Source organism: Paralichthys olivaceus, chromosome 24 (genome assembly GCF_024713975.1).
Source record: "Paralichthys olivaceus isolate ysfri-2021 chromosome 24, ASM2471397v2, whole genome shotgun sequence".
Lineage (NCBI taxonomy): Eukaryota > Metazoa > Chordata > Actinopteri > Pleuronectiformes > Paralichthyidae > Paralichthys > Paralichthys olivaceus.
Window position 1 is genome coordinate 4,203,706 of NC_091116.1, and position 15,724 is coordinate 4,219,429.

General features: G+C 39.3%; 1 protein-coding gene and 2 long non-coding RNA genes across 3 annotated transcripts; 1 reads left to right on the forward strand and 2 right to left on the reverse strand.

Moving 5' to 3' along the window:
- Positions 1-4,178: 4,178 nt before the first annotated feature.
- LOC138406978 (uncharacterized) lies at positions 4,179-8,443 on the forward strand. Its single transcript, XR_011240370.1, has 2 exons — positions 4,179-4,328; positions 6,329-8,443. It is a non-coding gene; the product is annotated as an uncharacterized lncRNA (long non-coding RNA).
- LOC109640057 (lymphocyte antigen 6D) lies at positions 8,165-10,815 on the reverse strand. Its single transcript, XM_020103850.2, has 4 exons — positions 10,370-10,815; positions 9,835-9,891; positions 8,708-8,830; positions 8,165-8,443 (listed from the first exon to the last, which is right to left on the reverse strand). The coding sequence occupies exons 2-4, from the start codon at positions 9,881-9,883 to the stop codon at positions 8,316-8,318; spliced, it is 300 nt and encodes a 99-aa protein (XP_019959409.1). The 5' UTR covers positions 9,884-9,891; positions 10,370-10,815; the 3' UTR covers positions 8,165-8,315.
- A 2,931-nt stretch (positions 10,816-13,746) lies between these two features.
- Positions 13,747-15,567, reverse strand: LOC109640059 (uncharacterized). Its single transcript, XR_002203466.2, has 4 exons — positions 15,302-15,567; positions 14,783-14,854; positions 14,152-14,256; positions 13,747-13,945 (listed from the first exon to the last, which is right to left on the reverse strand). It is a non-coding gene; the product is annotated as an uncharacterized lncRNA (long non-coding RNA).
- Between the last annotated feature and the right edge of the window lie 157 nt (positions 15,568-15,724).

Sequence of the window (15,724 nt, forward strand, 5' to 3'; positions counted from 1 at the left end):
GCAGCACTGTACATGGTGTGAAAAGGACACGGCATACCAATGTGAAAACTGTATCCAAATACAGAAGTATTGCAGAGGTTGCATTGTGATTTTGGGCCTGGAATCCTGAACATCATCATGAAGGGAATAAGGTTTATCAAGACATTTTACAGAATTCAAAACAACTTGTTTCACAATACAAGGTACAACAGTGTTATAGTTCAAGCAAATCACACTTGGTCTACGTTTCTGACTTGATGAAGATCAGATGTGCAGACTTTCTGCTGTCCTAGTGCAACGGGGAGCTCGTTCCACCATTTAGGAGACGGGACAGCAAACAGTCGGGATCTTGTTTGGTGGTTTGTTCGCAGTGAGGGAGCAGCAAGCCGATTGGCAGATGCAGAGTGGAGTGGACGGGCTAGGGGTGTATGGTTTGACAATTACCTGGATGTAGACTGGACCCGATCCGTTCACAGCATGGTACGCAAGTACTAGTGTTTTGAAACAGATGCAGGCAGCTACTGGTAAAGGAGCGGAGTAGTGTGAGTGAATTTGGGTAAGATAAAGACCAGTCAAGCTGCTGCTTTCTGGATGAGCTGCAGGATAGGTAGACCAGCCAGGAGGGAGCTGCAGTTGTTTAGGCATATTTATGGTTCAGTGTCTTACCCAAGGACACTTTGTTATGTAGAATGGGGAAAACTGGGATCGAACCACTGGAAACCTGTCCAGAGCGTACCCTATCTCAAGCTAATGTTATAACCGGGATGGCTGCACATTTAATTAGTTGTTTGATCATTTATCTTACCACAGTGTGCAAACACCGTGAGTTTTTTTCTCGTTTATCTGAACCCAACTAAAGGTTTCCGTTAGAAATCCATAAAAAACTTGACAATGAAACCGGGAGCCATCATCACAAGAGCACTGGGGAGTGATGACAGCTACAGTACGAGTCTTATATGAATGTATTAACAACAGTGCTGCCACGACTTCAGCAACACTCATTATGTTACAGTGCTTCATAAGCTTTATGGCATATTTCCAGGAGTTTTATTTAGGGCCAGATGTTGGAGCTATCTCACACCTCTTGCTGTTATATTAATGCAGAGGAAACATTAATGTTGGGGAATCCGTGACTTTACACACAGGTAGAACCTTTTCCAGGAGAGGGAGAGTGCTTTCTCCTCGGTGTAACCAAGGGGGGGGGACGCAGGCGATATGTTTTCCAGGGAATCCCAGCTGTAGTTTTCACTGGTAGCTCCAAAACAACAGCATTTTTATGGACTCCCCTATTAAAGTAACCACAAACATATCTCTCATAAGCAGGCAGGGCACCGCTAGTTTCCTAGCCTAGGGAAAGAAGAAAACATGACGCTTTGGAAACTCTGAAGAGATCCTCCTCGGGGTTGCCGGTTCTCTCATGCCTGGCACAAGGGCCCCCGCTTGCGCTGCTGGAGAATCCCGCAGTGTTAACAAGATGCCTATATTTCCCAGCCGCTTTGCATTTACAAACACACTCATACTGTGGTGCTGCTCCCTGTTTGGTTTTATAGAACTGCGTCTTTATGAGCCTGATGGGCCTTTTGCAGCTGAGAGTTTTTACCTCTGATTCATAAAGAGTCAGGTTCATTACGAAGCTATGTGTAAAATCCCACGGACTAAAAGGCAGCAAGGGTTCTCAACTGAATGTCTTGTGTTTGACCCAGTTCACTGAATCCCTCTCAGTACACCCACCGGAAAAAAAATAACATGGAGCCAATGACCCAAATATCGAGAGTGTTTTCTGTTTTGTTTTGAATCTGCGGGGGGGGGGGGTATTCCTAAAATAGGGTGTTAATGCAATGAGTCTCTTGGGAGCTGATGCTCTGGTGGTCCACTCACAACAGGAAGGAGAAAATCCCTCTGAGCTCCCTGCTGAGAGCTTGACTTACTTCACAAATAAAAACAACACACTATGACGATGTAATTGACTCATTGTGTGTTCAGCCGTGTGTGCCAATTTGCTGGGGCTAATACTCATCCTTTTTCTCCCCAAAATGTCAAATACAGTTCAATTACAAAAGCCAACAGCAGCTGAATGAACGCAGAAGCTTTATTAGACAAAAACTTTGACCCTGGCGATGTTGTTTGGATAGAGATCAATAGAAGTTGAGCCCTGTAAACAGCAGACCTCAGATCGACCCGTCACCGACGCGTTGACTCCACCTCTCCGCTGCCATTCACGAAAACAGCAAAAGAATGGTGTTGCGTCACTCCTGCTCCGAGGGTCTGTGGTGTTCCTGAATGAGGACAATAACAACCCTGACTGGTCAGTGTACTGAACACTGACAATGTGGACACTGACCTTGGCCCACCCTCCACTTGACTACTTGCACTAACACAATACTGCATTGTTCACAGTTTATTTGTGCAATGATACCAGTTATTAACAGTGCAACACCCTGTTTAAATGTATAGGAATTAAAATGAAGAGGAATGTATTTAATTATTTCTCTTAGTGAATTCTCTTTTTCTTGTGTTATGTGTGAATTAGGCTTTCCACTATCTTCATCTGTCTTTATATCTATCTTGATCTGTCTATCTATTTATCTATCTTGAACTATCTACCTATCTATCTATCTATCTATCTTGATCTATCTATCTATCTTGATCTATCTATCTATCTTGATCTATCTATCTATCTTGATCTATCTATCTATTTATCTATCTTGAACTATCTACCTATCTATCTATCTATCTTGATCTATCTACCTATCTGTCTTGATCTAGCTATCTATCTATCTTGATCTGACTATCTATCTATCTTGATCTAGCTATCTATCTATTTTGATCTATCTATCTATCTGTTTTGATCTATCTATCTATCTGTTTTGATCTAGCTATCTATCTTGATCTAGCTATCTATCTATTTTGATCTATCTATCTATCTGTTTTGATCTAGCTATCTATCTTGATCTAGCTATCTATCTATTTTGATCTATCTATCTATCTGTTTTGATCTAGCTATCTATCTTGATCTAGCTATCTATCTATCTTGATCTATCCATCTATCTTGATCTTTCTATCTATCTTCATCTATCTATCTATCTATCTTCATCTATCTATCTATCTATCTTCATCTATCTATCTATCTATCTTCATCTATCTATGTATCTATCTTGATCTATCTATGTATCTATCTTGATCTATCTATCTATCTATCTAGATCTATCTTGATCTATCTATCTTGATCTAGCTATCTATCTATCTTGATCTATTTATCTACCTGTCTTGATCTAGCTATCTATCTATCTTGATCTATTTATCTACCTGTCTTGATCTAGCTATCTATCTATCTTGATCTTTTTATCTATCTATCTTGATCTAGCTATCCATCTATCTTGATCTATCTATCGATCTGTCTTGATCTAGCTATCTATCTTGACCTAGCTATCTATCTATCTTGATCTATCTATCTATCTTGATCTATCTATCTATCTTCATCTATCTATCTATCTTCATCTATCTATCTGTCTTGATCTATCTATCTTCATCTATCTATGTATCTATCTTCATCTATCTATCTTCATCTATCTATGTATCTATCTTCATCTATCTACCTGTCTTGATCTATCTATCTTGATTTATCTATCTTTCTATCTATCTATGGTCTGTTTGAGTCTGCTCCTACAGGCTAGAGCGAATAGCACACAAAGACTACATGACGCTGGCTGAGGAAAGAATGAAATGTTTGCCGCTCAACGCTGACACACATCTTACGAACCGTCTGCTCACCATGACAACTTCCATATACATCCTCCAGTATGAGCAAATCCCAAATGGTTTATATATCCCTTACAATAATACATCCCCCAGTTACTGTGAGGAATATAATTAAAGTGTGACATGTGCTGTGGTGGTCAACAAGGGAAATCAGAGATATACACTTCAGGTGTCTAAATTGTCGTCGTTAACCCCCAAAGTAATAAATTGGCTTCATATCAGTTACACTTTTGTTATGAGTTGGTATATTTTTACTTGTATTATTATTATTTTTCCAGACAAACTGTGAAATAAACAAAATACTCAAACTTCCTTTACTCACAATATATCATATCATCACGTTAGATGTTGATTAGGGGAAAATGGACACAAGCTTGATCGCACCTGCGTCAGATATAAATACAGCCTGGGGGAAAAGACCAGTGTAGCTGGCTAATGAGCTCTTCTGTGGAGCAACATAATCCATTACTAAGCTCTTCGGATTGTCAGCAAACAATGCGAAATTCACAAGTCGTCCGCTGCGATGTACAACAAATAACTTCAGGATGGAACAACAAAATATACAGATGAGGAGTTGGAGCACCGCCCTGGTAGGTGGGATTAGAGAGCTCCCCGCCTTTAAAAGGACAGGTGGTGGCAATTACTTCCTCTTTGTCTGATTCCTGGTAGACTGCTGTGTGTGTGTGTGTGTGTTTGATTTTTCTGTGTGAGAATCTAATGAGGTTTCTTGTACATTCAGTTCTTTCACTGTGTCCCGACCCAGATTGAAATATACTCTGTATGCTTGAGAGGTAGTCGATTGTTGCCAGACTGCTGCTTTAACTCTACCAGTGTTTGTCTACTACTTTCTGCTTTTGTTTTGTACCGTCGGTCCGACGTCTCACGCTTCACATTCCTGTTGGACTGCTACACCTTTAATAATTGTATTGAATGTTTCTTTTTATGTTTTCTTGTGATCCTGAACACCACTTAGCATGTGGCGTGGAAGGCCTGAAAGGGTGGCGGTCACTTGAAGTGTTATTGTGTGTCCTGAGTTGCAGTGATCAGTGCGTTCACGTGGTGGTGTCTATTGGTTTGCAATAGAATCTCCCCACGGTAAGAACGCTGCCTATACTTATCTCTGTGACCTCAGTAATTCAATTGTTTTAGCTTCTTTAAATATCAGGGAAATAAAAGTTATTGGCTTTTACTTATGATCTTTCTCAGGCGTCTCATTTATTTCCCATTTGTTTAAATAAACATTTAATCATCTCCCGCTCTTGTTGAACCCCCCAAAATTAGATTGTGTCCCTGCCCACTGAGGTTATTGGGGTCTAGTACGACCATATGCTGTTATTTCTATCAAAATAAGCTGAATTTGTTAAAAGCAGTTGGTTATACAGGCAGTGACTGTGTCATATCACTTTAAAAGCTGATAAATTTTCAAACAATAAGACCATCCTATCCTTAAGCTGAAGGAATGATATAGCTGCTTCATAGTTTCATGGATTTAAAATGCTGCGGTGAAGTTGGGAACATATTCTCAGGTTTGGACTTTATGGATCAATAACCAATAAACCAAACTTCCTTAAAACACAAGCCTCCTTCCAATTCAGTATAATTAATCATAAGTATTGGACATAGTAATGTGCTGCTTAAAAAAACAGCAACACAGGAATCCAGCTGCAGATTTCCCATTACGCTTTTTTTCCATTGTTTGTTCGCGTGCGTGTCTTCCTCTCTGCGTGTGTGCTGGTGGAATCCTAGCTTTCAGCGTGGGGTCCTCCAGGCTTCACGCAGACAGCTGTATGGTATTTCCACACTGCTCTTAGGCACTTGTTACTGAAGGGAAGCCCCGCTTAATTGGGTGCATCTCATAAAGGAGGAGGTTGGTTTTCCTGTGGTTTTGCTGAGTGGGTGCTGGGGAGGAGGGAGTCCACCTTATGGGGTTCGTTTCTCTCTAGCCACACTCCTCATGAAAGTTTGTATCGAGAACAATGTGTTTTTTCTGTTACTAGGGTTGCTCATCACGAAAAACCTTATCGGCATTTGTTTGTTTGTGTTTAATCGGCAAAATCACACAAAAAATTGAAATAATTCAGATATTTCTATTAGAAATATATTTTAGAAAGATATCTATGAACAATTTAGTTGTGGATCCTAGTAATGATCTGGATTATAGAAATCAAAATACATTTTTAATGGATGATCTTTCAGGTACTGTGCGATAACAGAAAATCCAATTACAGCTATTAGAGAATATCAAATAATTGATATTTCACTATTTTATATTTATATATTTTAGTTTGCAGAACATTTCTTTGTACACGGATCTGATCTCGACATGCGATATGGTGATAAAGTGGCCAATCAGCCTTGGCAGGAGATCGTGTTCTCCGAGTGCCCCTGCAGTTTAACATGAAATGAAAGCTTTTTCAATTAAACAGAGTTGTTCTGATCAACAACAAACAGCTGTTTCATTCACACCTTTAAAAGCAAAACAGTAAAACTGCATTTTAATGTGCTCCATCCGACGCAGTGCCCAATTTTCTTTCTGTGAAAATGCTTCCAGGTTGGCCACTGATACTTTTATTTTTGTTGCCGGTCGCAGGGGCAACAAACAAAGCAGCAAATTCCAGATGTGCGTCTCCTCTTCCTCTCTCCGCCTGCTCCCGGTGAATCGTGAGACATTCACAGGCCAGATGGGATTTATGTACTCCCTCCAGCTCTGCCCCCAGGTCTCCCTGGGTGTACCTGCATAGAGAGTCCTGATCACATGCTTGAGTGACCGCAACGGACTCCCATTATTCTAGAGGAGAAACTGGTCTATTCTGAAATAGTGTGTCCCTAAAGATGAAGCCAAGGAGGATTCATTGTGGCTACTTGTAGTTGGAATTTTCTTTTTCCGTCAGTCAGTAATTGTGCTCTCATGTAGATGAACAGAGTGACACCTTATAAACGCGAGCAACCCTTTCCTTCAAGAACTCCATTTTTGAACTTCCGAACCGTTATATTTATTTGTAAAGCCCCAAGTAATAATATCCATAATCTCAAGGCATCACACATGTTAAGGTCAAGTCCTGAAAAATAATACAGAAACCCAACAGTTCCCACAATGACCAAGCACTTTGGCGACTGTGGAGAGAAAAAACTCAACTGGGAGGTTGGAACCAGACTCAATGTGGGCGGCTCCCTGCCTCGACTGGTTAAAGTGAGTGGAGAAAAATGGGGAAGAGAGGAGAGATGGGTGGAAAAGAAGGAAAAGAGAGATAGACGGTTCTGGTAGCATTTTAAAGTCATGTATATGTGGCCAGACAAAGAAATATGAAGTGTCTACCCCTTTATATATAATTGTAAAAACAAATAAAATGTTTAAAGGTACATTGTGTAGAATTTTGTGACATCTAGTGTTGAAGTTGCATGTTGCAGCTGAACACCCCTCACCTCACCCTCTTCTTCCAATCATGAAAAAGAACCTGTGGTAGCTTCAGTTGTCATAGAAACTCAAAAGGTGTTTAGTTTATCCAGTCTGGACTAATGTAAAAAACATGGCGGCCTCCGTAGAGAGGACCCCCTTGATGTAAATATAAAGTATTTAAATATAAAGGGTCTTTTCTGGTGTAAAGAAAACTACAATTCATACAATTTAGATGAAACAAACCAGTGAAAACATCATGAGGATTATTCTACATTAAATTTCTGTTCCCTTTCACCTAAATCTTACACACTGGACCTTTAAAATGACATATTAGTACAAAGTTTTTCCTGAGAATACATAGTTGGTTAATATTTGATCTAATCAGACTGTTACTTGGTGGTCTAGAACCTGCATGAGTTCACTTAAACATCCGTGTTTCCGTGCACGCCCACGCGTTGACAACTTTAATATGCTTGAATACACAGTAGGATATTCTGTAATTACTCTTATTGTTCTGACGTTCTCCATTACATGTGGCATCTATTGCACTTCTGTCCGGCCTGTGGGAGGGATCCCTCACATGTGGCTCTCTCTGAGGATCTTTTTTTTCCTTACTCTTGTTGAGGGTTAAGCACAGAGGATGTCACAGCTTGTTAAAGCCCTATGACACAAACTCTTATTTGTGACTATTGGCTTTGCAAATCAAATTTGATTGATTGATTTGTCTTTGCAGAACATTTGGACGGTATTTTCCCTAATTAACCATGTCTGGTTTAACACACGGTATTCCTAAGATGTTAAATTGTTCTTAACCAAAGCATCAGCTCCTAAGTCGTGCAAGCAGAGAGCTGCAGCCCGCACAAAGGAGAACACATCTATCTCTATTCCCTCTGATCTTTGCTCGGGACTGAAAAAAAAAAATGGAACGCATTTGCAAATGTTCAGCTCAACAGATAATCCACAGGTGAAAATGACTTTAATAAATGATAAGCCACAACGCTTAGAAGATAAAATGCGCCAAAAATGTCATATGGTTTCAGTCTTTTTAATAATTTCACATAAAAAAAACACACATACACTGCCAGTGGTGGCCCAGCTTCACGGCGCTCTAGTGCCACCTAGTGTCATTAAGCAGTGCCACTCGTCAATGGTTTAAATTTGAGAAATGGATCATCCAACATCATAATGGCGCCAAGCTGAGGTGAGGACTGTTGCAGAGGTCGGTGCTGCAGCATGAGGCGATCACGCCCGGTGTTTGGATGTAACCCTTGCATATGGCCATGTTCATGCACGAGCGGAATGAATTGTCTGGAATGAGAACAAAGTGGACACGTTAACAGCTTCACACACTCAGGCCCTTATTGTATAGATGTTAATGTTTCATCATGTATTTAAAACGAGATACCAATATATAGTTATATACCTTTAAAAGCACAGAACACAGTTTCACAGTCTTTTAACTTGACACAGTTTAAATTTATATTTTGACATTTGATATATTGGTCAGAATTAATAAGCACGGAGAGTGAGGTTAAATCAATTCAACAACAATCTATCCGGTGGCCTACTCACTTAGTGGGGCTGGCAGTATGACGGTGGCACACGCGTCCATTCTCCTTGAACAGGTCTGAGTGGTGGTGGAGGTGCAGAGTTTACTTCCCTTAGAGTAACAGTAGTTGCACGTCAGGGCCTCAGCTGGAAACAACACACACATATTTATGAGCATTTGCACATGTGAAAAATGTCAAAAAAAGCAAATTATAAAAGGGAAGATTGTCCATACACTGATATCTGCAAAAAGCCTGTTTTATTAATACCTATCAAAAGTATTGTCGTTTATAAGAACCAGTAGATTTGATCATTTAAAGTAGTTTTTTTTTTGTTAAATGTATTTTAACATATATTTAATTCAAGTTTGAGGATCAAGTGTAAAATTGGATATCGATCATAGTCCGTTTACCTCTGTTCCTCACTCTTGACAAGAATTTCTGAAAAAGAAAAGAAAACTAGAATGCCAATGGCTTTTACTGTGACATGATTGTTGGTGTGAGTATTTCTGAAAGGGCTGATCCTCTGGGATTTTTACTCAGAGTGGAGGCGAAAACCCCCCCAAAAAAACAGAGGAAAACGTTTGGACGAATTTCAAAATGAGCGACACGTCCAACATTGATTCCGGATCCTCTACAACAGCCGAGACCACATCAGGTTCCTCAGACAAGTACAGAACCCTGGGGGCGGCAGGGACATCCAGCCAGATGATTCCCCCCGTGTCGCAAAGTAAAAGTCTCAAACTGGTTTCACGAACATGACGGTGAACTTCGGTGTCCTCCGCAGTCACCAGATGTGAATCCGTGTGTCCACCAAGTGCTCAGAGAGTATGTATTGGCTATGAATCTAACTGGTAACAAGTATAAGGACATTGTTGCATGGTGCAAACTATTCTATTTTAATGATGGGTTCGGTAAATCTGTTTGGGAAATACTTAACCTGGTTTTTAAGCTTATTTAAAACAATCAACGCTTCACAAAGTGCATTAAAAAGCGTGTTACTTCCTTAATTCCCTCCCATCTTACAACAATATACAATAACATACTTGTATTTATTATCGGCTCTATTTATATGGTTGGTTGTTGGGTTTCTGCCTCGACAGAGGTAGACACGAGAATTCTCTGTTCTGTGTATGAAAGAAAAAGCAATACCTTGATGTAGAGCCAGCAGGACGAGGATGGCACACGCGGCAGCTTTCATTTTGAATTCTGGAAGACAAAGAATGCACAGGTGGACTATGAAGGAACATTTCTTTGTGATCGTTTATGAGCTGAACTCATTCCGTTGGGATGAGACTTGCTGATGTATACAGAGAGAGGAATCTAACAGGGTCAGGTACTTATTTTACTTTCATTTATTGTTGTTTCTGTATGCACCGGTTCTACGTTTTGATCCACTTTATACTATATATTATACTATTCTCTGTGCTCTATTATATATTCTGCTGCTGTAATATCAGAGCAAGCTGGCACAAGAACTTCCTTCAGGATTAATAAAGTCTATCTTATCTTTTTTTGGAGTGAAAACAGTAAGAGCCTCTCTACATAGACGGAAAGATGCATGAGGCTGAAACAGTCAAAAGTACAAAAAAACAGCTTTCACGAGGACAGTTAATAAAACTGCATTAACGTCACAGTACATCAAGTACACATCAGAAGTAATAATCATACAGAGATGGGTTGTTACCTTGTTATTCAGATGCTTCGTTGGTTTGTCCCTGTGTTCACCAGAAGTGTTCTGGTTTTGCATCCTCCTCTTTCTTCTTTTAAGAACCCGCGCCCCGCGCTGTGATTGGTCGGGGACCGTCGGCGACGGTACCTGATTTCACAGCTGATCACATGACCGAGCCTTTGCCAATCGGAGTTGACAACGCGCCTGATTTATTACGACTGTGTCAACCTGTGTATTTTGTGTTTTAACTACAAGCCGACACAGCACGGATCTCAGTGAAGTCAATGGCCCGACTGCGGTAACATGTGATGCGTGAGAGCGAATCGAAATGTCCAAAACTCAAAATAAGGACAAATCTAATTATAGCGAGTGTGAGTTATAACGTTAGTTAAATGCAGTGTTGTGCAATAACCCCTGTGCAGACACATTCCTCGCAGCCTTAGTCACTGTTCTGCCTGGCAGCCACTTGTTTTCTCTCAACTTCCCCTTCAATGACGACTTTGAAAGACTTGTCTTCCTGCCATTTGATCCACATTCCCACAACGGGTCAAATATATCCTCATCAACTAGGCTCCTGCTAAATTTAACCCAAATTGTAAAATAGGAATTGGGTTGGTATTCCCAAATCTGAAATGTTACGCAGACGATCCACAAATCTCAGTATCCATAAAGCCTCACTGAGAACTTGTCTCGCTGCCATAAACTTTTAAATGTCTTTTTTTTTTTTTCAGAAAAAAGTAATTTCAGGCATTCGTTTTTCAGGTTCTGCAGCGCAGCCATGAGGCCAGAAATGATCTTTGGCGCTCCGTAGACGTTAAAACAATATCCCCAATCAGGATTATCGCCCAGATCGGATCACTCCTTTCATTCAATTACATACAAACTCTCATTCAGGCCATTTTGAGTGCTGTAGCTCACTATTCGCCCACTTGTGCAAAAGACATCTCACCAAAAAAGTACGATCGTGTCACGGCCGTCTCATCTCATCGCAGTGGCTCTTAGAATTGATTTCTAACATGTAAAATTTCAATCTCCATTCCGCAAACCAGGCTAAGAGTAGAGATAGAAACACAGCTCTGGATGCATTTTTATAAAATGGCTTTGTTTTTAGAATTATATTTCTTTTAACCAGATATTCGTTTGCTTTATTTGTTCTAAATTGTTTGAATGTGTGCACTGCATGTTTGTTCTGTTTTTGTGTCTGTGACGCACTTTTGAGATTTGCAGTCAAAATCAGCTTCCTTTTCTCTGAAAGAAGAATTTGTTAGGAAGGTGTATGTTCCTGTTTTACCGCCTCTGCTTCCTTTTTTCTGCACTGATATTCGCAGTCACTGTTGTTGCGGCAGAGGTGTTGCAATGCGGCTTTAGACGTGTGGATTTCAGAAAGTATTGCACATTATTAGAGAAGGATCAGCTGCAGAAACTCATGGCGCACATGGGAATATAGACAATGATGCTGAGACAACAGGTAGAAGTGGTTGTTGGTCACTTTTATAACCATACGAGAGAGAGTCGGGACAATCAGCGGAGATTTTGGGGACTTTTAAACCAATTAACACAATTTATAACCCGTTCTCGTAGCTTTTTATGTCCATGTCTCACAAGCAGACCGGACGTTTGAGTTTTAGTCTTTCCGACTTCACGACTCGGGTGTATAACTTAACTCAGGGACGGATATTATATACATTTATCAATTGAATCTATGGGTAGTAGCGGAAATGGAGGAATGCTCAAGCCTTAGCAGCTATTTGCTAGATGCAGCTAATAGCCTATAACTAGCTGCTGCTTGGAATTTGAATTGTGTAGCTTTAAATTTAAAACTGTCCCTTTTTTTTACCTGTGCTTTCATTTGATGGTGTTCAAGAACAAATACCTTTTTAAATGAGATCATTTTTTGTTGAATTGTATTTCATATAGCTATTTTAGTCCCATTGTTTTTCTTCAGATCTTTAGAACAAGTCTAAGTGAAGAGAATTATGTTACTTAAAGGTCCAGTGTGGAAGATTTAGGTGAAAGGGATCTATTGAAAGAAATTGAATATAAAATAATCCCAGTGATGTTTTCACTGGTTTGTTTCATCTAAATTCTATGAGTTGTAGTTTTCTTTACCTGAGAAATATTAATATATTTAAATACTTTATATTTACGTCAAGGGGGTCCTCTCTGTGGAGGCCGCCATGTTTTTTACTGGACAAACTAAAACCCTTTGCTGAGATCCCCTTCTAGATATCACTCAATCACACACACCGAACCTTTAAGAGTAAGTTTCTTTGTGATACAATAATGCAACTTTAAAACAGAAGAACTTGTGACATTGTGTAAAGCACGGATACATAAAGTGTTTGTTTACAGAGTGACTTTTGACTGTTGTTGGTCAGGACCAGTTGCAACATCACTGACTTTACTGCAGTGAAGCAAGTCAGGATAGTCCCAGTTTACTTATCACTGTGCATTTGCTCATTGTAAGAGCTGTTGCTCTATGATTATGTAAAGTGCCTGAAAATGATGAGTTATGAAGAAGTCACATGAAAGTCAGGATATTAAAATAATAAAATAATGCATATTTGAAAAATCTTGCTTCAGGTTTTTGACGTAAAGCTTGTATAGGGACAAAATCTTCATTTTATTCAGATTCACCAATCACGTCATTGAGAATTATAAAAATTATTCAAAAAACCATTTTGGGTGTATATACCACGCAACCAGGGTACACACGTAAAACTTACTGAATGCATAAATACATAATGAGAGTTGTGAAGGAGGCTCTGCCAGACAAACAGTTATCCGTCATGACCGGTTGCAACATCGCAGACTTCCCATCGGTGAATCAAAAGTGGAATTAACCTGTTTACCCATGTGCAACCCTCCTGTTGAGAAATTCATGTTGTATTTACATTTCTTTACTTGCTTTCGCTTTCAACTAAACTGTTATGACCCAGATATACTAGAGTTTCTGTCTGATGAAGGTTTGACTTTAAGAAACGCTTGTAAAACCGCCGCACGTTTTCCAGATTAAACCTGAAGTTTCAAAATATTTGTGACAGAAAAGCAGAGTAATTAAAAGAACTTTTTTTTTTAGTAGCAGAGCTTTAAAGGTTTCATTGACAGGGGACCTGTTTCTGTAGAATGAGGCCACATTTATATTGTGTTTTTGTTGGAAAACAGCAGTTGCTTTCTTCTGGTTTCTTCTTCCAGAGTTTTCCATGTTATACTCCTTTAGTTTTCCACCATGGAATACCGGCAATACCATATACACGCGAATATATTATTTACACAGTACTTCAATTGTCAAAAGCATATATTTAAGTGTCCACTGTACCTGGTACTACAACGAAGTTTGTTAAAGTTGACATACAAGCAATTATACTGAAAAAAATCATGCAGAGTCAAACTATTTCTTCCTTTTCTTTATTATTGAACTTAGACACCAGGCATTAAACTTTGATCGCAATGGCTGGAACAGAGTTCACGTTGTTTCAGATCATCGTCCTCAGTTGCACAGGTCTGTGGTACACTTAAAGATGTAAAAGCTCAAATTGGACTCTAAATGCAAGACCTCCGTTCGGCTCAGGCACTTCTTGTGAGAATAGCCTGCAGTGCACAGGGGGGAAAATATGATGCAATGTCACAAAGTCTGTCTGACAATACGGTCACAAAAATAAATCAGCCTTAAACTTCACGGCAAGATATCTAAATTCACTGGGAAATGCAAAAATAGGAGCTGGAGTCGGAACAAAGACTGAGAGAGCTGTAGTCTGGCTCTGTCGTCATTTCACTGCAAAGAAAAGACGACTTACTGTGACGTAAAGAGACGACACGGCCGCAGACGTCTGTGAGTCCCCTGCAGGTCTCCACTGTGCAGCGGCCAAACACTGGACATAGGTTGCACCGCAGAGCCTCTGCTGGAAAACACACAAACACAGTCATTCATTTACAAGTTGTCCTTCAACGTTTTTCCTGTCACTTTTGGAAAGAAAAAGAAAAGAGGTGACTCTAGGTTAGTTTTCATCATCGGGATGTGTCAGTGCTTAACGACAAAATGTTCCAACACAACATAAAAAGACAAGAGGAGGAAAAAAGGAGTGTGTATAAAGATTTGCTCAGAAAAAATTAAAATTAAAATAGAAGTATAGAAATTTAACGTGAAATAAAAAAGAAATAATGTGGATATTGAACTTCATAAAATCTTTGTTGCAGATAAACTCAAACGTTTGCGGAGGACGTGTTTAGAAAGAGATTTTGTGTAATGCCAATTATTTTGGTTGCTTAACTAATCAAACCTTAGATAAATAGTAAATTCTCATGGATCAAATTTACCGAATATATTATTGCATTTTTTTTTTTTTTTTTTGGGATTGACTATCTGCGATTCCACAGAGCAATTAAACAGATAAAAAGAAGAGAAGCCAGTTTGTGAAGCAGACCTACCACTGCTGCAGGCGATCAGGAGAACGAGAGCGAGCTGTAAGGCTTTCATTTTTCAGTCCGAAGAGACGATGGCTGTTTAAGAAGCATTTAAAAAGTGACATGATGAGACATTTTATCAAGCAGAACATCCTGCTGGGAATCAAGTGTCCTCCCACCCTGTCCCATTGCTCCCCCTCGTCTGTCCTTCTCATTTCATCATTTCATTTTTAGCGATATTACTGCAGAGTAACTGTAGTAACGTGTAAAATGCGAAAATAACCAACCAGAAAAATAAATAGTAAATGCAAAATAAAGGGATAGATTGATCGTACATGCAAACTAGTTTTAATATTAAATGGGAAAATGTTTAAGATCCCACAGGATAACATGTAGTACTGATAATGAAGGAATTGGATAAAATAAGGTGTAATAATACTAGATTCATTTCACATTTTATATTCTTTCTAGTTAAATTTACACAATAAAATGCTTTCTGCTTAGAAACCCATCAATTTAAATTAGAAAATAATAAATAATTACCAGCTAGTGTTCTTTAGGTTTCCCCGGGCTCCAGTATCAGTGTGTGTTCTTGCAGGACATATTCATACTGATCAGTCCGATTAATGATTACACTTGAAATCCCAGTGTGTCGCCACATGTGCTGCAGCAGGGGACGGATAATATAACAAACCAGGGGGTGAGGACCTCTTGGGGGGTTTTATTATTAAAGTTATTATTATTAGAGCACAGACGGGAAATGTCAGTGGTTCGTAAACTGTAGTTCCGCATTAGAAGCTCTCAAGAAACTGTAAAAAGTTTGATGTTGTGTTAAATTATTTATTAAAAAAACAGTTCTACAATATTCTGTCATTTTATTAAGAAGAAAAGACAAACCAAGATCACCCAGTAACTGAATCTTTCAAACTCTACATTGTATTGTTACAGACAGAAGCTTTACATCAG